Source organism: Aulonocara stuartgranti, assembly GCF_965226115.1.
Source record: "Aulonocara stuartgranti genome assembly, chromosome: 9".
Taxonomy (NCBI): domain Eukaryota; kingdom Metazoa; phylum Chordata; class Actinopteri; order Cichliformes; family Cichlidae; genus Aulonocara; species Aulonocara stuartgranti.
Window position 1 is genome coordinate 13,980,325 of NC_138960.1, and position 24,387 is coordinate 14,004,711.

The following is a 24,387-nucleotide window of genomic DNA, read 5'->3' on the forward strand; positions in this document are numbered from 1 at the left end:
TAAAAACTCCAAAACATGTAAAAACACGTACAAACTCCGAAGCACGTAAAAACTCAGAAGCATATAAAAACTCAGAAGCACATAAAAACTCAAAACACGTACAAAAGACAACAGAAGTGCTCCAGGATGCTGGGCGCAGTGTTGAGCCTTTGTTATCTTGTGGCTACACAAGCCAGCAAGTACCAACGACCGGATTTGGTGTGTGGTAATAACAGGTAAATGAACTTTTTTTTAAATTATTTGAATATATATATATGAGTGCCTGTGTATAAATACACAAACAATACACACATGCTTTCAATTGTGTAATTTAAGTGATCTAGTAGCTCTGCTTTGGAAGTTCAGTTCATGCTAGAAATGTGTTTTGGAGTTTGTACGTGTTTTGTCTCTAGGGGCCACCGCATATATTTATATATAAACATATATAAATAAAACCACTTGTTTTTACCTTAGTAATTCCTTTTGTGCATAATTTTATATTATTGTTAATAATAAATTAATTAAAGCAACAAAACAACCTGAAGAGCCGGTTCGGAGCCGAAAGAGCCGGCTCTTTTTAGTGAGCCGAACCGAAAGAGCCGGATCTCTAAAAAGAGCCGGAAATCCCATCACTAATATAAATAACTGCAACTTGAATCTTTGACACAGAGTTCAAGCTCACTGCTGTAATATATCATCTGCTAAAATTCTGCTTCTTTCTTTCGTCAGCTGCATGAACTTTGGTAAAAGATAAAGGTTTATTAAAAACCTGGACAGTCTACTCAGTGAGCATCCTCAATTAAAGCACTAGTGGAATACATTCAGCGATGTGTGTGACATTTTGTGAGGGTCTGGTGGGCACTGAAACAACAGCAGGAAAATATTTGCTTAAACGTTTATTTTTATATTATTTTTCACAGCCACATTGTTCTTCACATAAACACACAATGCAAAGAAAGAGATCCACAAATAAGCAAAAACAAAAAGAAAAGACAAAGCAACCTGAACCCCAATTATCAATTAAAAAACAATGAAGTCAACAGCGTGAATAAAATACAGGTTTACTCCACAGTAAAAATTAATCTACAAAAAAAAATGTTTTGAAACAGTCAGGCTGAGAAAGTGCTCTGGTTTGAATAAGCCTTTAAAGGTGATGGAAATGCTGAAAATACCGATGTAGCAGACAGACTTCACTCCTTCCTCATTTTGGCAGTGACTAGAGAGGAAAAACAGACAAGCAGTAGTTTTAGTTTTTCTCTGTAAATACTTTATTATTTATTTCTGTGTGTGTTTATTTTTAGCACGACTTACGATCTTTGACCCACTGAGCTTTCGGATCAGCACAAAGTTGTCCATATTCTGTGTTGAAACTGGAAATAAAAGACAGAAAATTATAGAGATTGTATATGTTTGTATGTAGGACAACGTGTGCTGACTTACATTATAGCCTTCACACAGCGTCCGCTTGCAGCCTGCTCACGATATGTTTCCCCCACCACCTCAGGGCTCATATTGATGTCGGTGACATCAACGCAGCACGGGCGTGCACTTCCAGGACCAGGTGGACCTGAGAGGTAGGAGGTTAAAAACTAATTTATCTGACCTGAGAAAGTCTGATTAGAAACTCAAAAGTTAACTCCAGGTTTAAAACGTGATGAAACTCCTTACATCGCAAAACAAGACAAATGTTACCTGAAATTATGTGAATGTAAGCATTTTTTTTTACACTTCGACAGAAAATGAAGGTCACAGAGAGGCAAAAAAGGATATGAAAACTAATAAACCATGTTTCTGTCTTCTAATGTCTCTGATAAAAACAGTGCATGAACATTGTTCTGAGGTTGTGAATCACATATTGTCAATACTCTCTCTTTATATACATTTCTATTATTTCTATAATGGAGGGTGTGTGATCGTTTCCTTTGTGTTTGTTTCCTGGATCACTGAGAAAGTTTCCATAAACACTTTTTAACAGAAGTCTCAGATTGTTCTGGCTTTTATTCTCCAGTACAGCACACCAAATTCCTTTCCAGAGGATCAAAATGAGAAAACACATTAAGCTTAATTTGCTAGCAACGGTTATTATATGAAAAACATGACTTTCCAGAGTCTAGGCTGTTAGTGGCTTCCCATGATGCACTCAGTGTTTCTTCAGAGTCTCACTTATTATGTGTTTAAACATCAATTTCTGTTTAATGACGCATTTTTAAATCTCTGGATCTCTTTCACAGTATGTTTGTAGTACTGTCTTCTACCCCTCAACCCTATAGGTCCCTACAGATGGTTGCCCCTCCCTGACCCTGGTTCTGCAGGAGGTTACTTCCTTACTGTTACTTCCTCATGGGGAGTCATATAATTTTATTTGTATTATTGTATCTTTACTTCACAATTTAAAGCACCTTGAGGTGACTGCTGCTGTGATGTCATATTATATGAATAAAACTGGATTATACTGAAAATTAATAATGTTTAATCATACAAGACAGAATTAAGAGGTGCAGGTAGCTGAACGCTGAACAGAATTATCCCATAGCTGCAACATATCATGTTATACTCTGTGTCTCTGTGTCACTATTTCCTGCTTGTAGGTCACACCATCACACTTAACCAATGGGTCACAATGTATACACCCCTCACAGAAAAACCCCCCATGAAAACAGCATCAAGATCTGGCTACAGATTTAGCTTGAAAGAAACCACTGCACACTGTGCCACCATAGTAAGGTTTGAGTTATGACAGTCAAAAGGGCGATGCAAATGATGCCAAGCATGCAACACCCCATAAAACATAATTCTGTAATGTCACTGGAAATAAAATATATATAGTTTAATTATTGTTAATATTAACCAATCAACCAGAATGTGACTAAATTAAAGAAAATCTGAAAGTCCTTACAGAGCGGTCATACCCAATAAAACCGCCAAAAAGTTAGACGTGTACCCCAGCATCACAAATAGCTAGAAGCCATTGTTGGAAAAAGTCATGCTGTGATCAGTTTTATGTATTTTATTCTTTTTGTTTTCCATTAGAAAGTGAGAGCATAGTTACCTGCAGAGTAGCTGAAGCACACACACATTGAGAGCAGGAGGAGAGTGATGGAGAGGATCTTCACAGACATTTTCACCGGTGGTCTGGCTCACTGATCAGGTTGAAACTATATCAGTTGATTCGTGTTTGGTTATTTATTGGTAAGTGCAGGAACATTCACAGGCAGAACTGATGACGTGTTTTAACAAGTCCTTGTGGTGCATGGTGTGGCATCTCAGACCTCCGCCTCTTATCAGGGAGATCTGAGTGTTTCAAACCACCAACAGACTCGCCTGTTTCCAAAGAAACACACACAAAGTTTGCAGACACTTAAATATAGTGTACAAAATAATTGATACAAACAGTTTATGTATTGTCACAAATGATGGATCTAAAGCACACGTTGATTATTGTTTTTCCATTTTAACTAATTGTGACTGTTTATCTCTTGCAGGCCTCAAGTGAAAAATAATCGTGCGTCATGATGCCTCTTAACGATCCTGATGCACATCTATTTACATTTGCATGATTTGTTAATGTTTGGCTGCTTATTTTTCATCTATAAATCCCCACAACTTAAACTTTTGTTTAAGCCATTAAAGTCTCACTGAAAACTAAAGGACCTCTGTCAGTGCACCCCAGGGCAGCTGTGGCTACAATGTAGCTGCCATCACCAGTGTGTGAATGTGTGTGTGAATGTGTGGAGGACTGAATGTAGTGTAAAGCGCATTGGGGACCTTAGGGACTAAGTAAAGCGCTATACAAATACAGGCCATTTACCATTTACAAAGTAGTGAAACGCTCTCATTGCTTATTTCATTTAGGTGTACTTTTGGCAGATGATCAGGTAACTTTCACACTCTGCTCTGGAGGAAGTGTGTGACAGAAAAGTATTTGTGTCGACTGTGTTAATCTTCCAACCCACACACATGCAAAGCCAAAAATTTTTGACACAGGATGTGCACTACTAACGTCCCACCTCGTGCATCAGCGCTCTTTTATTTCTGCCTAAATTTGTGGACATGGCTGTTTTTGGGTGTATGGGTTCATTTCCCTGTTGCATGATCAAATTTCAGGCAAACATTAACTGTCAAACAGATGGCCTCACATTTGACCGTATACAGAGGAGGTCATGGTTGATTCAATAAGTGCAAGGGATCCTGGTCCTGTGGCTACAAGCTCAAGTCGCTCCTCCACTGTGATTGACAGTTGAGGAGTTTGTGCTTATATGCTGTATTTGGTTTTCACCAAATGTGGTGTTGAGTATTATCACCAATAATCCCCACTTTGGTCTCATCTGTCCAAATGACATTCTTTCTGGAATCTTTTAGTTGCTTATAAAATAACATGTTACACCGCATTACTGAATTGCATTTTTTCAATAATGCTGCAATGTAACCCGTTAATGGACTACATTCAGTAATTTTTTTGCGGTTACAATTATATTGATTTATATGCAGCTATCGGCAAACAAAATGCTTTTTTCTTTCGGTTTACTTGTGCTGCAATCATCTGATTTCAGTTTGTGTTTGGGAGGAGGAACTTGGTGGTGCAGTACAGTGATACAGCTTTTGAGGAATACAGATATGGAGATTACTTTTATTTTTATTGCACAAAAGCACAAAAGTATGGAAAAGTGCAAACTGCATCCAGGACAGAAGAACTGCATTAAATTGCCAACGTAACTTGGGCTCTTTGCAAACATCTGCACAGACCACATGCTAACACAAAGCTAGCCAAGAAGTTGAGAGCATGCTAGCCGCTGATCTTCAGCAGGTAACAAAGGCAGTGATGAACAGGCAGTTGTGCAGCCTTAGGTTTTACCTGTTCATACTCCTAGAAGTAACTTAACTTTTTGTGTTCAGCTTTGTGTTCATAAGTTAAAATCCAAACAATACTATGTGAGTCCTCATCAGGGTAGGGATTGGTGCTGGTGTTCGGAACTGTAGGCTAAGTTAGGTTTATATTGTTAACTGGTAATTAAGTGAAACTTTGTGTTATTACCTCATCTATTACTACTTCATAACTGGAATAATTAGAGGTTGTTTAAAGTCGTGTTGCTGTCTTTCCCATTTTCTCATTTTTCTTGTAGCAAGAGGAAGGTTTAGTGTACATACCTGCCTTAAAAAGCCCGTCATGAAAGTCTTTCAACATAATCAGTTTAATGATTGTGAAACTTGCTTTGTGCCATTCCTCTTTCTTTTTATTTTGCTTGTTCCCACAAACGTTTATGCACTTTTTTCTTAGGTTGCGTTCTTTATCTGATATGGTAATACATATTTGAGTTTATGTTACTTCCTGTTTAAACTACACTTGTAGAAATAGTCAAACCAAAGATAAGACAACCACAAAAGCATATTTCCTGTTTATTTAGTAGGAAATAGGTTTGTAAGAGACATGTTCCTTAATTTGATGGTGTGAGTGTCTAACTCTCCAGTACGACTTCTAAATGAAGATTAAACTTAATAATTCAATAAGTATATTTATAAGTATCATATTAATAAAAACATTTACAAGTACTCGAAAGCGAAAGTAATTTGTTGCACTGCTTCTTACATTACTTTTACTCGCATATCATATAATTAGCATTTAACTTTATAAATATAAGTCTACAGTCCCACATACCAACCCAAATCGCTATCTTAATATCGATTTAACATATGATGTTTCTGAGGTTTCCTGACAAACAGGAGTTCAAATGGAGAAAATCCCATGAAAGCCAGGGTCACCTCCTGCACTGCAAATAACAGAGGTTCTAGCCAGCGACCCCAGTGGCATCGACCCTCTTGAATTCATGTATGAATCATGGACTTCAAGGTCTTTTTCAGCTCCACTAGCTCATCAATGTCAGCATAGTATATACTAGTCCAATTAGATTTAATGTGCCTCCTTTATTGGTCAGATGAATGGTCACTGAGTATCTCTACATTCTAATTGGTTCAGAGTATTGTGTATGATCTACTAAAACAAAACAATAGTTTTGTTTTAGTAGAAAAGACATTTATCTTTTCTATTTTACTGCCAGTAAATAGGCCCAATGAGGTCCATACCAATACACTCAAACAGGACACAAAGGCCCTTTGGAATGGTCATTTGGTTTACTAACTGCTATCCAGGCTGGATGCACACCTCTGACACCCATCTCCTGGAATGCCTGGCCAATACAATTGACCTTTAACTCGATCCAGAGTTTTCTCATATCCTCTGTGACCAGATATCAGGTTATAATGAGCTGCCTGGAAGATTAATTCCCAGTGGGCTTTAGGCTCCAAAAACTGGGTGTGTTTCTCTGCAGTGGGAGTGTAACGCCTCACTCTGTACAATCTATCCTTCATTACAAAATGGGAGTTGGCTATGCTACATTAGGGCTGGTGCTACTTCCCCAGTAGAAGTGTCGGATAGCCTGGCATTGCTGCTGAACACAGCACAGATACCATCCTAGCTATCGTAAGCATATCCCCAAGGATTGTCCCACCAGTTTGTTAAACCCGTGCCAATCCGTCTCAGGACCCCTAAGGGGCAAACGTAACTCAAATAAAAGTGCATAATACTAGATTATTGAGCTCAACTGAAAACACCAAGGGAATCTAATTCTGGGAATGTATCAGGATATTTTTATGAATTTGGTGTGCATTCAAAAAACAAGAACAAACTGGTGCTATAAAACAAAAGTTTATTTTCATGTAGTTTTTTTAAAGCCAAAACACAACAAGAAATTCATATATGAGCAAGAAAAAAGACACAAAGCCAGAACTCCAATGAGTTCACCATCTTGCCTTTAAAGATGGTGAAAATACTGATGTAGCAGACAGGTGCTTCCCTGGTTCACCTTTATCATTTTGGCAATGACTGTAGAGAAAAGAAAGAGAAAGGAGAGCTTCAGATTTTCTCTGCAAATATTTTTTTTTTGTGTATTTCTGTGTGTCTGTATTTCTATGACTTACGATCCTTGACCCACTGAGCGTTTGGATCAGCACAAAGCTGTCCTTCCTTTGTGTTGAAACTGGAAATAAAAGAGAGAAGGTCATACAGATTGTATGTGTTTATGTTTTTCTGGAGGACAACATGTTTTGACTTACATTATAGCCTTCACACAGCGACCTGATGCAGCCTGCTCACGATACGTTTGTCCCATCACCATAGTGCTCAAATCGCGTTGGGTGACGCTAGTGCAGCATGGTCGCGGTACTGTAGGAAGACGATGAGCTGAGAGGAAGAAGGTTAAAAATTAATTTCTGGATTGAGAAAAGTCTTTATGAAAATCAAAGTGAATGCCAATGTGACCATTAAACAAATATTAGTCATGCAAGTTAATGGCCTTTTTTGTTCCCAACATTAGGTACTTTTTGCAGTGATCTCGCATAGAAAACTATGCCGCACGTATATAAAACAGGTCCGCAGCTCCGAACCGTAGTAAAGGGACCTCTGGCCAATACATCGGGTTCCGTGTCGGGCTCCTAGCCAAAAACTAGCTTTACTTTGTTGTCTGGGTCAACTTTGCTAGTGAGAGACAGAGAGAGGCGTTGAAAGGCTGCTCCAACGTAACTTATTGTTTCGGAGGAAAACACGAACACAGTGTACAGACGAGCCTTAACAGCTTACTGACAACTTGGCTCGTCAGGCACTCTTTTTGGCTGCAGTGGTTATCATTATACAGTGGGATACAAAAGTTTGGGTAACGTTGTTAATAGTCATTATTTTCCTGTATAAATCGTTGGTTGTTACAATAAAAAATGTCAGTTAAATATATCATATAGGAGACACACACAGTGATATCTGAGAAGTGAAATGAAGTTTATTGGATTTACAGAAAGTGTGCAATAATTGTTTGAGTTTGATGAAAAACAGCTTCATGAGTCCAATTTTCTGAAGTTGTGAATCACATATTCTCACTATTCTGGTAGTTACTTTTATAACTGAGGCTATGTCCCTGTTCACTCAGAAACAGCATCAACATCTGCCTACAGAGTGAATTAGCTTGAAAGAAACCACTGCACACTGTGCCAGCATAGTAAGTTATGGAAACATAATATCCATCCATCCATCTTCATCCGCTTTATCCGAGGCCGGGTCGCGGGGGCAGCAGCCTAAGCAAAGAGGCCCAGACGTCCCTCTCCCCAGCCACCTCCTCCAGCTTATCCGGGGGAATACCAAGGCGTTCCCAGGCCAGCCGAGAGATATAATCTCTCCAGCGTGTCCTGCCCCGGGGCCCACCTCCTGAACACCTCACCCAGGAGGCACCCAGGGGGCATCCTTGTCAGATGCCCGAACCACCTCAGCTGGCTCCTTTCGATGTGGAGCAGCAGCTGCTCTACTCTGAGCCCCTCCTGGATGGCCGAAATTCTCACCCTCATACATAATATGTATACTTTAAATATCATGATGATTAACCAACAAGAATGTGACTGATATAAAGATTAATGGTAAAAGAAACTATGAGAGTCCTTACAGAGTAGTCATTTCCAATAAAACCAAAGAAAGCTAGGCGCCTTAGTCAATGGTGTAATCAGTTTTACGTACTTTCTCTCTTTTTGTCCTTTAGGAAAGTAAGAGCACAGTTACCTTCAGAGGAGTGGCAGCACACACACATTGAGAGCAGGAGGAGAGTGATGGAGAGGATCTTCACAGACATTTTGACCGGTGGTCCGATTTGCTGATCAGGCTGTAACAAAAAGTTCATCAGTGCTTGGATATTTATTGGTAAGGGTAGGAAGATTTGCAGGAAAAAGAAGTGACGGCGGGTTATTTTAATACGTGTTTATTTGTGTGTGTGGTTGTATCATAATCACACCTCCGCCTCTAAATAGAGAAACTTTAATATTTCAAACCGCCAACTGCTTGCTGAAAGCTTTCCGAGAAATAGCCTCACATTAGGAAATGCACAGACATGTCTTATGGTCTACAGCTTGATTGATGCCAACAGTGTGTGCATTGTGATTATTGACGAATCTAAACCACCCACTCATCTGAGTAGAGTCCTTTTTTTCTCCTCCTGTACCCGATGTTGTGTATTTTATTTTATTTTTTTAAATGTTACCTATTCCGACCTGTCTTCCCTATGTGATGTTTGATGTTTTGATGTTGGCTCAAAAAATCTCTAGACCCAGCAGTCTTAGCTAATTATAGGCCAATCTCCAACCTTCCTTTCATATCAAAAATCCTTGAAAGAGTAGTTGTCAAACAGCTAACTGCTCATCTGCAGAGGAATGGTTTATTTGAAGAGTTTCAGTCAGGTTTCAGAGCTCATCACAGCACAGAAACAGCTTTAGTGAAGGTTACAATAATCTTCTTATGGCCTCTGACAGTGGACTCATCTCTGTACTTGTCCAGCTAGATCAGGGGTCGGCAACCCTAGGCACGCGAAGGGTTAACTGATGGCACGACCATAGCTGGACTGATCATACTGGGCATTAACTCGGTGGGCCGATGGTGATTTTTCGTTTTTATGAGCCGATGTTTGTTTTTGTTTTTTTTTGTAACGTTATAAACAATGAAAGGTGGTGGATTGGCCAGATGCTGGCTGGTGTGTAAAACTAACTCAGTTGTTTGGTGGTGGCTATGGCGGTGCTTCCACAGACTCAGTAACATTAGCAAGTGGTGGAGGCCAGCAGGTGAGGGAAAGGTGAAGCAAGAGGAGGAGAGACCCGAGGCGGCCGCCGGTCCGAGTGTCAGGTGAACTGAACTTCAGGTAAGAAGTTATGACCTGCAGTCTATCTGAGTCAGATATAAACCAAGTTTAGGTGGAGTTTACTTTCGTTGTGCTGAGTTTTTACAGTCAGTTACAATAACTCTTACTGCGTACTAGCTAGCTGATCAGCTGATCGGCTTTTCTCTCATGTTTGTTTATCGCTCACTTTGCGCCAGAAAGCGTAAACCGGCGGATGTCGCGCTAAACAACAGCAGCACTTTTAAGCTTGATCAGCTGTTGTTAGAATTTATTTAATATTAATTTCTAGTATCAGCTGATGTTTGCTGGAGCCACAGCTGTAAAAGCTGTTGGTAATTATGTTGGTTTGTATATCTGGTGAGAGGGAAACATGAAGATGAAACCAGGAGATGTCCTCACTGAATCATCAGGGCTGAACAGGTGATGGAGAAACAGGTTGTAGTGGGGCGGGGCCTACGGTGCTGTGCAGGGAAGGCGGACGCACCTGCACGGCATCTGCAATCACGCCCCGCCGACTTAAATTTTGTAATGGGTCTTGTGTTTGTTGTTGTTGTGATAATGTTAAGCGGGCAGCGGGAGAGCTCTGTGTGCATTGTGAACAGCAAGGAGACCAGAGATCAGATTAACATGTGTATCCCTGTATTAACAAACATGCCATATTGGCTTAGTTTATTTTTCTTATCATTGTTGTGAGGAGACCATAAATAGCATTTGCATTTTCTGTTGTACAGTTCGTTTGCTCTCATGGAGTTCTTGTTATGGATAAAAAGTGTCTCTTTTTGTTTTAAAATAGCTGATAACTATTCGCTGATAGCTGCCAACATCTGCAAACAAATATAATTCTATGAAGTTGTTCTATATAGTGTGAACTGTTAATATAGAACATTATTAAATTTATTGCTAATGCAATCATATGGAACACTGACTTCTGAGGAAATTTTAAATGGCACTCGTCATCAAAAAGGTTGCCTACCCCTGTGCTAGACCTTAGTGCAGCGTTTGATACTGTTGACCATAATATCCTATTAGAGCGATTAGAACATGCTGTAGGTATTACAGGTACTGCACTGCAGTGGTTTGTATCATATCTATTTAATAGACTCCAATTTGTGCATGTAAATGGAGAGTCCTCTTCACACACTGAGGTTAATTATGGAGTTCCACAGGGTTCAGTGCTAGGACCAATTCTGTTCACATTATACATGCTTCCCTTAGGCAGCGTCATTAGAAGACATAGCATAAATTTTCACTGCTATGCAGATGACACACAGCTCTATCTGACCATGAAGCCAGATAACACACACCAATTAGTTAAACTGCAGGAATGTCTTAAAGACATAAAGACCTGGATGGCCGCTAACTTTCTGCTTCTTAATTCAGATAAAACTGAGGTTATTGTACTCGGCCCCGAAAATCTTAGAAATATGGTATCTAACCAGATTCCTACTCTGGATGGCATTACCTTGGCCTCCAGTAACGCTGTGAGGAACCTTGGAGTCATTTTTGACCAGGATATGTCCTTCAACGCACATATTAAACAAATATGTAAGACTGCTTTCTTCCATTTGTGCAACATCTCTAAAGTTAGAAATATCCTGTCTCTTAGTGACGCTGAAAAACTAGTTCATGCATTTATTACTTCCAGGCTGGACGACTGTAATTCATTATTATCAGGATGTCCAAAAAACTCACTGAAAAGCCTTCAGCTAATCCAAAATGCTGCAGAAAGAGTAAAAGAGTAAAAGAAAGAGTAAAACATTGCTCTCACTATGACCTCAACACTAGAAACAAGCATAGAGGACACAACGTTGGTCTGCAGTGGAGTAATGTGTTGTTTGCGAACAAACTACTTCCTTGTGCCATCAGGGAGACGGAATCTTCAGCCAGTTCTGCTGAGAATCCATGCAGGCAGAGAATGTAGTTTGATGGGCGCACCATGTTGTCAGTCACATGCAGACAGACGTAAAAGAAGGAAGGGGGGAATGATGCTCCGAGGAAAGCGAATGTTGTGGTACAGGCGTGTTGATAAAAAGTGAATAAATGAGGAAAAAAAGAAAACGGTGCAGCATCTGATTTAAATGGTAAATGGTCTGTATTTGTATAGCGCTTTACTAGTCCCTAAGGACCCCAAAGCGCTTTACATATTCACACACACATTCACACACTGGTGATGGCAAGCTACATTGTAGCCACAGCCACCCTGGGGCCCACTGACAGAGGCGAGGCTGCCGGCAGCTGTGATGTATGAGACTGCAAAGCTGAGTCCAGAACTGTAAAATGAGGAGCTAGCTAAAAAAGTCCACACTTTCATTTTAACTGTTTTCCCGATGCAAAGGATAAAAGACTTTTATCCAGGCCTTAAATCCTCCCTAGTAGCACATGCATAAAAGGCTGTAACTCTTCACTGTAGATAATCTCCCCACGTGGCCCACAGCTCAGCGAGAGGAAGGCTCAGTGTACCTGTCTACATAATATTAATAAATGTAAAACGTGTTTTGTCTCATTCCTCTTCCGTGAATACTTTATTTGGTTACTTTGTTTACTCCAGTTTAATATTTCTGCACCTTTTGTTAACTTTGCTTCCTTCATTTGACGTGGTAGTACGGAGGTACATTTATCTTACTTTCTGTCTTAACGAAACCTTGAGAGCTTCTTGGTAAAGCAAAGATAAGATAACAGGAATAGTTTCTTTTCAGTTTTTTTATTATTTGAGTGTAAGAAGTGGTTTTTTGTGAAGTATCTTTCTGAATTTGATGGTGTGATGGGGTGACTGCTTAATGAATGAGTGGTTGAAAAGTTCACATTTTGTATGCTTACAAATTTCCCCACCGTGGGATCAATGAACTCTAATCTTACATCTCATAATATATGAACGAAACCATTAATAATGGTTGAAAAAATATCAAGCAGGTTTCATAATAAATAATATGAGTGTGCAGAATCAAATTTCTTTCTCTGTATCATAAACCATGTGGTTCCTCAGCTCCTCTCAAAATAGGAAGGTGTAACTCTTTTCATCTATGTGCCAGGAAGTTTTCAGATATGACACCATTGGTAGATGTTTGTCAGTCTTTATGATCACACTTCCTTTCCAAATATGTTGTATGAGTCGGTTAGTGGTTTGTGGTTATCAAAACGGGTACATGCACAAAACGAGAATAAAAATCCAACTTAAATTACTAAAGATTCCACAAACAATAAAAATAAAGAAATTCAAAACCTACAAATATGTAGAAAGACAGAAAAGAGATACAAAATGACTTCACAGACAACCCTGCTAAGAGGTGCAAAGCTACGACAGACAGAAAACAACCATGGACATAGTCAAAAAAGACAAAGAACACGCACAATGTTGTGATGTGGTTTTTAATGTGTAAATAAAAATGGCCCAAAGCTTTTTAATACACCCTAAAATTGTTCTCCGAGAGCCAGAGCAGAGCTGTGCAGAGATGATTTTCAAAGTTAAAACTGGGCACATGGAACCAGACTGGATAACAGCAAACTGCATTCATCACGAATGTTATACTGAATCACATCGTGCTATATCACCATCATCAGGCGGCGATGATTGCAAAGCAAACGTAGCCTATATTTTGCCTGATGGTTACAATGTTGCTGCTGGGGGGTTGCTGCTGCTGCTGAGAGGGCTGAAGGATCATTTTAGTGAAATATAAGTCCTCCAGAAAGGCAGGAAAAATCCCTGGAACTTACTTTAAAATGAAATATGTTCCCTAAAAAGTTGGACAGAACTACAGACCCATGACAGCCTTACCCAGTTAGCTAGCAGCTAATGACCGGCACTACTGTGTAGTTTATAAAAGGACAGATATTTTTTGTCGCACTTTTGCACACACAGCACGCTCATTTGTTTCAATTTGTTGTGAGGTTAGATACCATTGGGCGATCTTGGCATTGGCATCTTTGATTCGATGGTTGAACTGCAACAGAACGTGGTTCAGGAAGATGGTGAATGAGCATCTCGGGAAGTAAAGGATTTTTTTAACATAATCTTAATAAATGTAAATCCTCTTCCGTGAATACTTTATTTGGTTATTCCAGTTTAATTTTTCTCCAGTTTTTGTTAACTTTGCTTTCTTCATTTTACATTTGACATGATAGTACAAAGGTACATTTATCTTACTTTCTGTCTTAATGAAACTTAGAAAGCTTCTAGGTAAAGCAAAGATAAGATAGAAGCAATAGTTTATTTCCTGTTCTTTTCACTATTTGAGTGTAAGAAGTGTTTTTTTTGTGAAGTATCTTTCTGAATTTGATGGTGTGATAGGGTGACTGCATAATGAATGAGTCGTTGGAAAAATTCTTTAAGCACATTTTGTATGATTATGAGACTTATATAATACAAGAAACAATACAAACACAGTGCTAGAGAGAGTGCTGGAGCTATACCAGTAATGTAAGAAGCCAGAGTGACAGTGTAATGGTGCAGCTACTGTGGAAGCACAACACATATAGTCTGACACACGCAGGCTTCTATTGTATCCCCCCCCCCCCCCCCCCCCCCCCGTACAGTGTCGGATAATCTTGGCTCACCATTGAGGACAGCACAGACACCACCTGTCATGATACTTCCCAAAACACTGTCCACACAATTTATTAAACCCAGATCAATCCATCCCAAGGGTTAAGGGATGCGTATTTCTCCACCCATTCTGCTTCATTCTGCTGCATACGCTGTGGGTCTGACATCCAAAGTGTAGGGGACACAGCTCATGCACCATGGACACAGCGTTTCTCATTTAATGCACGTTTCTTTATTAACACTGTTTACTGCTTTGTACAGTATTGCCCAGTCAGCTCTTGTAATTACACAGCTTGGTCCCAGCATGCGTCTGTCTGAAATAGGAGAGGCACAATATAATGATGACTCACAGCTGTGCCAGACACCTTTTTTATTTTTATTTTTTTAAATCACATAAACACAGAGTAAGCAGGGGAAAAAGCTGGAACTCCATTTAAAAATAAAGATCCCTTAAAAACAATTTGTTTCATGAAAGTCGACGCTAAGAATAAAATACAGGGTTACTCTACAGGTAAGAGTAAAAATCCTAATCTACTAATGTGAAAAAGGTTATAATAAAGTTACAATAAGATAGTTCTCTGGTATGAATAAGCCTTTAAAGGTGAGGCTAAAGAAAACACTGATGTAGCAGACAGGCAGCGATGCTTCACCACAGACTTTATGCTTCACACCTTCGTCATTCTGGCAGTGACTGAAGAGGAGAGAGAGACAAAGGGGAGCTCTAGATTTTCTCTGCAAAAACTTTTCATGTATTTCTGTGTGTATTATTTGAGTGTGGGAAGTTGGTTTGTGAGAAATATCTTTCTGAATTTGATGGTCTGTGACTGCTTAATGAACGAGTGGTTGGAAAATTCCTTTAAGAACATTGTATACAATTATGATGCTTAAAAATCATAAAAATAAAAAGTGACAACGTTGGTTAGATCTTTGTCTGTCTTTAATGATCACGCTTCCTTTCCAAACATTTTGCACAAGTCTAAAAACGTTCCGAGCAATCAGATCTTGTGGTTTGTTCAGACGCAACTTTGCCAACCTGAGATGTACCAACATGTTTCTCTCTCTTTCTTTTTGTTTTTGTGTGACTTTAATATTGATATGTTAGCAAAATGGGAACATGTACAAAAAAAGAATAAAAACATACTACATACGAGACTACACGAAATAAACACAGACAGCACAATGACATAAAAAACAACTCCGACTGCATTTCAAAATGTACAAACATGTGGAAAGACAGCAAAGACACTGAATTTACTACACAATCAAACTGGTTACGAGGTGCAAAGCAACCATAGACAGAAACAACCATATACAAAATCGAGAACGGCAAAAAACACGCAAAATATTGTGTTTTGTTTTTGAAATGTTGAAATAAAAATATCATAAAAACCATTTTACACACCTTAAAATTGTTCTGCATCATTCTCTGACTGAACTCCAGGCTCTAACTAGGTGTTTATTTCCCTGCAGAAATATCAGCCAGCTATAACTGTAAGCATACTGGACATCGTTCAGATGCTAAATCATGTCTGGACTTTCTTAAGTTCATTTCAGTTTTCTGCAAACTTCAGGTGGGTTACATTTACACCTGACATAAACTATTTGTATGTTCTGTATCTCTGTGCTTTGCCTGTGTCATTTTTCTGTTGTGAAGATGGCAGACACTTGTTCAAGTGTACTTTTTCATTAATAAATGCTTCATAAGGCAAAAATAGGTCTCACCTTAGATGAGGTCAAAATAATTAACTAGGATCTAGTAACTCTCTGAATTAACCATGAATTACAATATGAAATAAATATTAATAAAACCTCTATCAACAGACACACACATTTACTAATACTTTACTAATGCTTGATGGTGTGACATTAATATAAAGTCTTGTGTTGACAGTTTTAATTTTCCAGTGTGCACATTATAAGATCAATGACTTCTCATTTCAGAAATACATTTCAGGTTTCTGACAGAAACTAAATATCCTCAGGAAAAATTGATTTGGATGTTCACAGCTAATTTCCTCCTTCATAGCAAAATTGGTATGGCCTGGATCTGACCCACACAATGTGCTTACACATGGCTCACGTACCACAAAGAATGATGGCCCTTTGGTGGCTCAGATCAACATGCTATATTCACCCAATCAGTTCCACTAAACTGAGTGCTTCCTAACTACATTCATACGCAGTCACACTCTGCTGGATGCATCAAAGAGCGACTTTGGGTAGTATCTTGCCCGAGGATACTTGACATGCAGACTGGAGGAACCAGGGATCGAACCACTAACCTCCCAATCAATAGGGGACCTGCTCTACCTCCTGAGCTACAGCCACCCGGTGGTAGACATGAGTAAACCCTCACTAGTAGTGATGGGTCCAGCAACACTGACGCACCGATGCATGTATCAAGCTCACAGAGCGAAACCTGTATCGGTGCGTGCGTCGCTTTAAGAAAAAGTCAGGTGATCGACACAGCTGCTGTATCGCTCATTGCCAACGCACCAAACTGTCTTTAAAGGGTACCGCATCTGCATCTGCCAACGGAATGAGTCGCCACCAAAAAACCCACAAAATTACTCTCACAAAGGTAAAATAAAATAAAATAAAAAATACACATCTCTCCATAACAAAATGGAGCCCGAAAGAAAAAGAAATGTTTCTGCTGTGTGGGATCATTTTGATCTTTTAACTGCAAATGTGGTAACTGTTTGTCTGTCTTTGTTTCAGTGTAACCTATCATAATAGGAAAAACAGCAATGTGACTTGAAGTGTAAATTATTTATTTCATTTTATGCAGGTTAAATGTCGCATCTGTTCTGCGGAGCTTTCTTACACAAACAAAAGCACCTCCTCAGTGTTTAAGCATTACAGAGCCAAACATGAAAATGAGGAGACAAACACACCGAGAATGAACACTGGTGGGCCTATATAGACACTGAACAGCTTTATCATCATTTTTTTTTTATTAATATGTGTTTTATTATTTTGAAATCAGGCATCTAGGAATTCTGTTCTGGACCAGGCAGGCTGAATTTTATTATAAAGGACTGCCAACCCCTTAGTATTGTGAAGAGTGTCGGAGAGAAACATTCCAAGATCAGAGGATCGCTCTGTGAGCTTGATACATGTGTTGGTGCATCAGTGTTGCTGGACCCATCACTACCAGCAGGTGTCAGTATGGAGCAACACAGCAACACTGTGTCGACACAGTATCGATACAGTTTGGGGAATGTGCTGAAACGCTTCACGAGGCCTCATCTACCCATCACTACTCACTATGTTTTGTGTACACTCACAAACCTGTCAAACCTGCATTTGAAACGTTGGCTACCAAGCAGTGTAGTATTGCAACACGGTATTTAGGTTTCTAACAAAAATAACAAAATAGGAACATAAATAGTGTCATCATTGCCAGACCTGGCCCACATCTAGTTGACATACACCCTGCCATAACACCAGTCAGTCAGAAGTGACAGCTTGATCCCAGATCTGGGCCAGACCTGGGCCACATAAACCAAACCACAATCAGGCCAGATATGGCATGCCATCACACACACAGTGCCATCTATGCCAGGCCTGGCCCATATCTGGATAAAATACCACTTACCATGCCAGAAGTCAGCCAGCAGTGCCGACTTGACACCAGATACGGGCCAGACCTGTCTGCTATGTGGGATAGCTGTATTGGCTGTCCCATTATGACACTTTTATTTAGGCTTATATTTAAGGATATTTTGGTTGCTTATAGTTAAAAAGCAGCTTGATACTGACCTCATTACAGCTGATATGTATAGAATTTTTACAAACCATCCAAAAAGTTTAAATCAATGCAAAAAGCAGTGGAGTATCACATACCCCACACATACATGTCCGATTGAAAGCATTTATTTGTTTGTTTGTTTGATTGACTGTCATTGTTATCATGTTTTTGATAGAAGGGTTTAACACAATAAATAAAGGTTTTTTTCACATGCTGAAGAAACACATTTTTATTTTACTTCACTGGTTTCATACCATTGTGGAGGAAATTTCAGTTTAGAGTTCAGGTTGCAGTTGCAATAAAGAATTTTTTTTTTTAACATTTTTTATTAAGTCTTAATAATTTGTCATAAATTTCATCAACAACCCTTTTTATGACAAGCACAAGGACAAAAATTATAATGAAATGCATGTCGATGAAAACGTTTAGGTGAGACAAGATCCAATCAGAATTCAATAAGTTCTGTAGAGTGAGCCAATCCTTGTCCAGCAAGACGTGCACAATTTGATCCAATGAGCAAATTTTCTTGATCTGAAAATTCTTGGATGTTTAAGAAAAATTAAGGCAAATTAAAGAGTGTTGACATTTGTTTGTAGAGTTTGGAGGACATCATTCCCACAGCTCTTCCATCTAAGGAAAGTTTAAATATTTATATATTTGCCCTGAGAAAAATTCCATAGGAAGGAAACTTTCAGATGTCATAAAACTGCTTAATACTTACAAATAAACACTGACTTCTGAGCTGTTACCAGACTCCTAATTGCCCTCCTGTGTATACATTGTCCCTGCCTCCACTTGTCCTTTGTCACAGTGTGCTGCTCAGTTCACTGGTCTTAGTTCAGCTAAGTAAAGGGCTTGCCTTTTGTTACTTCCAGCTGCCTTCCTGTGTCCACATTTTAGTTGCTTTAGTGGAAAAATCATTTTGCACAATTGATGTAGAATTATCAAACTGATAATTAATCTCATAAATCATAACACACTGCTCTCCCCTATGCCTTTATAAGTTAAAAGCCTTGGCATCAGCAATGCTGGCGCTGCATTTGCTTGGTATTGGATCACTTTGAAATAATGTAAATAACTAACTATTACCAGTTTTTATTCACTTTTTTAAAAATGTAATTAATATAAATTTGTAACTGTACACACTTCTGTTATTACTGTTGCACACCTACAGTACCTTTACAGTCCACCAGAGGGCCCTTGTCAATACTTTGGATATCTCTGGTCCAAGTTATAACAAATCTGAATCCTTTCGTGGTAGCTGGTATACTTTTGAACCCAGGGTGAAATTCCCAAGGAGATTTTGTTGGGAATTCCGGTGTAATCTTAAACCTTTCAAGCTCTCAATCACCCTCTCACCATATTGTGTGTGTGTGTGTGTGTGTGTGTGTGTGTGTGTGTGTGTGTGTGTGTGTGTGTGTGTGTGTGTGTGTGTGTGTGTGTGTGCGCAGCATAACTGACACCTTAGAGAAGCATTGACTGGCATCAGTGTCGAGTGACAGAATATAGAAAACCTATTCCAGCCTCCTGATGTTTTATCACAGTTTATCACAGAGCACAAACGTCCTGCAGGGATTTAAAAATATCAGACATTGACTGGCCTTGCACTAGCTACGATCAAAAAAAGAGTTATGAAATCAGAGTTGCTTTAAATCAAAATCCATTTAAAACACCTTCTATGCGTAGCACTGCTGTGGGTGGAGCAGGGAACCAGGAGGAGCAGTCAGAATAGGAAGGTAGGTTTATGAACACGTGCAGGCACCTATCTGCAGCAGGGGCTGCACACACGAATTGGCACAAACAGTAAAAAAAAAGGGAAGGGGGCCCAAAAACCCTGAGCTGTAACACCCCTCGCCTTAAAATACAACCTACAAGGGGTTTGCTTTTCTTTCACATGGAGCCATCAGATATATCTCAGACACTTACTGTAATTATCTATGCTGAACAGCATATGAGGAAGTTATGTCTTTAGGAAGTGTGGGTTTCTTTTTAAGTGGTGGAATATTTGATGTTTATTGAACTCGGATGTGCTACTTCTTGAGCATCCTCCTGCATGAAAGCAGCGTCTGATTCTGTTGTGTTGACATCCACTTCTAGTTTAAATGTGCCAGATGTGGAGTGCAACAGAAGGATGATTTTGCACCCTGAGACACGCTCACACTACAGACTTTACTTAAAGTTCATCATTGGGCTAAGACATGGCTTAAATAGGTTGGAAAAAAACATTCTAGTGTCCTACCATTCCTAAGACCCCGAGAAAAGAGCTCCTAGTGATCAAAGTGGGCTTCAAAAACTACTGCAGAACCTGCAGTAACTCTGATAACTTAAACAGTGTATCATATGGGGTTATACAGTTTGAGCTCAGTTGAAAACACCAGGGGATACCTGTTCTGGGAAATTATTGGGATATGTGTATGACATATTGTGAGAGTCTAATGGGTATTTAAATAGCAGGAAAATATTTGGACAATAATAAAGTTTATTTTTTTGGGGTTTTTTTTCACATAAATACATAATAAACTGAAGTGCACATATAAGCAAGAAAAAGGTCAAAGAAAGACAGCGCTTAAATGCTAACTTTTAAAAAAATGGTTGGCACCATGAAAGACTGATGTCAAAACCAAGAATTAAATACAGGGTAACAGTAATATAATTAATCTGAAAGGTTTTTAGGAAGCATTCTCATTTGAATATATCTTTGAAAGTGAGGCCAAAGATGATACAGACAGGCAGCAATGCTTCACCAGAGAACTTGTGCTTCACTGCACCTTCTTCATTGTGGAAGTGACTGAGGAGGAAAGAGAGACAAAGGAGAGCTTTAGATTTTCTCTGTAAATACATTCAATGTGTTTGTGTGTCTGTGTGTTAGCACAACTTACGATTCTGGACCCACTGAGTGTCAGGATTGGCGCAAAGCTGACCATATTCTGTGTTGAAACTGTAAAAAAAGAATGTTTTAGAGATTGCATGTGTTTATGTTTGCGTGTAGGACAACATGTGCTGACTTACATTATAGCATTCACACAGGGATATGATGAAGCCTGCTCGCGATATGTCTCCCCCACCACCTCAGGGCTCATATCGAGGTTGGTAACATCAACGCAGCAAGGGCGTTTCTTCGTAGGACCACGGATACCTTAGAGGAAGGAGGTTAAAACGGATTTATCTTACCTGACAAAAGTCTGATTAGAAGGAAAACCAAAGTTAACTCCAGGTTTAAAATGTGATGAAACTCCTTACATCACTAAACACAACATAGCTGTTGAAATGTTACCTAAAATTACGTGACAGTAAGCAGGCTTTTTTGTGCATCACACATTTTACACTTTGATTATTCAAAGTAATTTTAACATTTTCATTCAAAGTGCATTGAAAATAGTAACTCATATGGACCTATGTTTTCGCAAAGTATGTTCTTCAACATCTTCATAAAACAGAAACAGTGGGCCAACAGAGTATTTGCAGTAGAAGGTCTCACCGCTTGGGGCTCATCTTAAGAATCTAGTAATTACGTTCATCATTGACAGCGTGTAACTGTTTTTGTTACCAGGACCATATTCCATAAATATAATTAAACAGAGGTGAGATTTGACTCCCGTTTTATATCTGAGACACTTACTGTAATTTTACATGTGGAACAGGAATGTGAGGATTTTATATCCCTACGAAGTGCGAAAGCTTCTTTTAAAGTGGTGGAATATTTGATGTTTATTGAACTTAGACGTTCCACTTCTTGAGCGGCGTCTGATTCTGTCGTGTTGACATCCACTTCCAGTTTAAATGGATGTGCCAGATGTGGATTTGATGAACAAAAGCTGGATGTTGTTCCAGAAATTACTTTTGCTTTCATTTTTTTTACTTTACCCAACTCCTACCCATCAAATTGAAATGTAAACAATTGGTAGACATGATCTTGCAAATGAATTTTCAGTCTTGAATTGTTCTTATTGTTATTAATTGTCAATAAAGAACATTGGCGAGAATATGAGGCAATAAGCTTCATTTATTAACATCATTCTTTTATCAAAGACAAAATTCAGATATGCAGCTAGCTGAATGGTGAACATCATTATCGCACATTTGCAACTTATCATGCTGTTCTGTCTCTGTGTCTTTCATTTCCTGTTTGTATTAAGACATTATCATAGTTATGCAATGAGTCACAATGTGCACCTCTCACAGCAGAAAGCTTGAAAACTAAACAGCATTAAGATTTGTTTACAGAGTGCTCATATAGCTGAAATGGAACCCCTGCATCCACTGTGGTATTTTGTATGATAGTTGAATGGGTGGTGCGAGAGATGCTTAGCATCATGAGACAGAACCCATAAATCAAAGGAAGTACACATTTGCATGTAGATATGCATAAATGTATAATCACTATACATCAAATGAAAATATTTCCCAATCAAAAGAAAAGTCAGGAGAATGATGTAAAATCTCCTTCTCCTAAATTTCAATGTAAAGGACGCCTTTTAAAATGTCATGCCTGACTGCACGTTCAGGGATGTCTGGAGTTTGGTGGATAGAACGCAAGAGTGTAAATGCTGAAAAGACTGTTTAAAAGTACTGAATGAGCAGATACCAGAAGTAAAGGTTTGTGGTGAGAGAAACTAGCGGAGTCGTTGCCTAGTGAAACCCATGAGAGTCCACCCCCTTTCACCAAAAAGTAAGTAATTGCTGTAAAAGTAGCTACTTAATCAATTTTATATATCTTTAGATATAGTTACCTGCAGAGGAGCTGAAGCACACACACATTGAGAGCAGGAGGAGAGTGACGGAGAGAATCTTCACAGACATTTTCACCGGTGGTCTGGTTCACTGATCAGGTTGTAATTATGCGAGTTGATTCCTTAGCTATTTATTTATAAGCGCAGGAACATCTACAGGCGCGACTGATGACGTCTTTCTATAGGTTTGTATATTTGTGTGTGTGTCGTTGTGACATATCACACCTCCGCCTCCTGTCAGGAAGATTTTTCTATTTCAAACCACCAACATCTCACTCTGAGCTTTCCGAGAAACAGCCTCACATACACAAAGTTCACAGAAACTTGTGTACAGCCCAGTGACTGACTCACCTGCATTGTCATGAATGATGTCTATCTAGACCCCTGAAGATTTCAGTTTTTCGATTTTCACTGACAGTGACTGTTTATCTGTTGGAGTTCATAAGAAAAATAAACATGAATTGTTGTGATTGTTATGAATCAGGACTCAAATGGAAATAAAAGTAATGCATGATGACTCTGATGCACATTTCTCCACATTTGCATAACTGACTGACTTTTTGGGTCCTTATCGAGATACATTTAATCTTAAATCCTCACAACTTAAACCTTTTCTTGCAATCTAAACCATTAAATTAAATTCTTTTGATTTTCTTGTTTACATTAAGCTGTTAAGCTGACCCATTTGGATTCTTTTATTTAGGGTTGAATTTAGTGCTACAGGGGCTTGGGATCAATGTCCCTTTGAGTGAGACAAGCTTTAGTATTCAGACTGATGGCCTCTAATTTGACTGTAGAATACGTTGATGTACAGAGAACTTCATGGTCAATTCAATGACTGCACAGTGTCCACACTAGCGTTTTCAGTCGTTTTCACAGAGTTGTGCGTCCACATTGAAACAGATGAAAACGTTTATGTTCCAGTACTACGCATGCGGGATACGCAAGAAGATTTGACCTGCCTCATTTCTGTCTGCCTTTTTATTTACTTTCTGGCTCTTTGCAAAATGTCGAGCAAAAGCCCTGAGTTGGTGGAGACAATGAGGTGCAGTTGTTGGTGTGAGTAACACAAAACTACAAAGTTGCAAAAGCGAGTGAGAATTATAGAATTTAAGGAAAAGCTATCTGGAGCATGTACAGACTGATATTAATCTTTGATAGGGCTGTCAAAATTAAGAGCAAACAAAACAACTGCTGCATAATGCCCTCCGCTATCTTAGTTTAATTGGTCACATGACTGCATCATATGACCAACATGTGTCATCATTTTAGAAAGTCTGCGTTTTCACTGTCCACACTGTGACGCGAAAGCACCGTCTTCAAATGTATTCGTTTTCGAGTGCGTTTTCAGAACGCTGTGTTTTCGTCTCAGTGTGGACGGGAGGCCAAAACGGAGAGAAAACGATGCGTGTTCAAATGAAAATGCATTAGTGTGGACGTAGCCTTAGTGTAGACTGACTCCCCGTGTGGCCCACAGCTAGCACTAAATGTTGTAAGTTAAGTTGAGCTTTTTAATATAGTTTCTTTAGACCTTTGCAGAACTGTGTTCTAATAAAATCGATTAAAATCATTTATCTATCTAAGTTTCAGTTGTTTTTATCAGGTTTTCCCATTTTCAGCATCTCCAGCACTGTCTTTAAATATTAGATTTTTTACAATTTGTTTTTGTGAAATCGACTACTATAATCA

General features: G+C 39.0%; 4 protein-coding genes and 1 long non-coding RNA gene across 5 annotated transcripts in view; 2 read left to right on the forward strand and 3 right to left on the reverse strand.

Moving 5' to 3' along the window:
- LOC309714070 (uncharacterized protein) overlaps positions 1 to 24,387 on the forward strand; it is a 277,839-nt gene that overhangs the window by 217,357 nt on the left and 36,095 nt on the right. The window lies entirely within an intron of this gene.
- LOC309714081 (eotaxin-like) lies at positions 858 to 3,397 on the reverse strand. The gene is made up of 4 exons (XM_082546206.1): positions 3,029 to 3,397; positions 1,420 to 1,546; positions 1,291 to 1,349; positions 858 to 1,195 (listed from the first exon to the last, which is right to left on the reverse strand). Exons 1-4 carry the CDS (start codon positions 3,096 to 3,098, stop codon positions 1,170 to 1,172), a joined length of 282 nt encoding a protein of 93 aa, XP_082402332.1. The 5' UTR covers positions 3,099 to 3,397; the 3' UTR covers positions 858 to 1,169.
- LOC309714083 lies at positions 1,497 to 14,171 on the forward strand. Its single transcript, XR_014278798.1, has 3 exons — positions 1,497 to 1,553; positions 8,550 to 8,707; positions 9,584 to 14,171. It is a non-coding gene; the product is annotated as an uncharacterized lncRNA (long non-coding RNA).
- On the reverse strand, positions 6,661 to 8,656 carry LOC309714075 (monocyte chemotactic protein 1B-like). The gene is made up of 4 exons (XM_082546199.1): positions 8,570 to 8,656; positions 7,087 to 7,213; positions 6,952 to 7,010; positions 6,661 to 6,856 (listed from the first exon to the last, which is right to left on the reverse strand). Exons 1-4 carry the CDS (start codon positions 8,637 to 8,639, stop codon positions 6,786 to 6,788), a joined length of 327 nt encoding a protein of 108 aa, XP_082402325.1. The 5' UTR covers positions 8,640 to 8,656; the 3' UTR covers positions 6,661 to 6,785.
- Positions 20,440 to 22,874, reverse strand: LOC309714079 (C-C motif chemokine 3-like). The gene is made up of 4 exons (XM_082546204.1): positions 22,699 to 22,874; positions 20,978 to 21,104; positions 20,848 to 20,906; positions 20,440 to 20,756 (listed from the first exon to the last, which is right to left on the reverse strand). The coding sequence occupies exons 1-4, from the start codon at positions 22,766 to 22,768 to the stop codon at positions 20,728 to 20,730; spliced, it is 285 nt and encodes a 94-aa protein (XP_082402330.1). The 5' UTR covers positions 22,769 to 22,874; the 3' UTR covers positions 20,440 to 20,727.

What these genes read in the sequence shown, in the direction of transcription:
- LOC309714075 (XM_082546199.1), bottom strand. Translation starts at nt 8,639, where the DNA reads ATGTCTGTGAAGATCCTCTCCATCACTCTCCTCCTGCTCTCAATGTGT. An exon ending in GTGCTGCCACTCCTCTGAAG is followed by an intron (nt 7,214 to 8,569) that starts GTAACTGTGCTC and finishes TCTTCCTCTCAG; the next exon opens with CTCATCGTCTTCCTACAGTA. An exon ending in CGCTCAGTGGGTCAAGGATC is followed by an intron (nt 6,857 to 6,951) that starts GTAAGTCATAGA and finishes TTTTCTCTACAG; the next exon opens with TCATTGCCAAAATGATAAAG.
- LOC309714081 (XM_082546206.1), bottom strand. Translation starts at nt 3,098, where the DNA reads ATGTCTGTGAAGATCCTCTCCATCACTCTCCTCCTGCTCTCAATGTGT. An exon ending in CGCTGTGTGAAGGCTATAAT is followed by an intron (nt 1,350 to 1,419) that starts GTAAGTCAGCAC and finishes TTTTATTTCCAG; the next exon opens with TTTCAACACAGAATATGGAC. An exon ending in AGCTCAGTGGGTCAAAGATC is followed by an intron (nt 1,196 to 1,290) that starts GTAAGTCGTGCT and finishes TTTCCTCTCTAG; the next exon opens with TCACTGCCAAAATGAGGAAG.
- LOC309714079 (XM_082546204.1), bottom strand. Translation starts at nt 22,768, where the DNA reads ATGTCTGTGAAGATTCTCTCCGTCACTCTCCTCCTGCTCTCAATGTGT. An exon ending in GTGCTTCAGCTCCTCTGCAG is followed by an intron (nt 21,105 to 22,698) that starts GTAACTATATCT and finishes CCTTCCTCTAAG; the next exon opens with GTATCCGTGGTCCTACGAAG. An exon ending in CACTCAGTGGGTCCAGAATC is followed by an intron (nt 20,757 to 20,847) that starts GTAAGTTGTGCT and finishes TTTCCTCCTCAG; the next exon opens with TCACTTCCACAATGAAGAAG.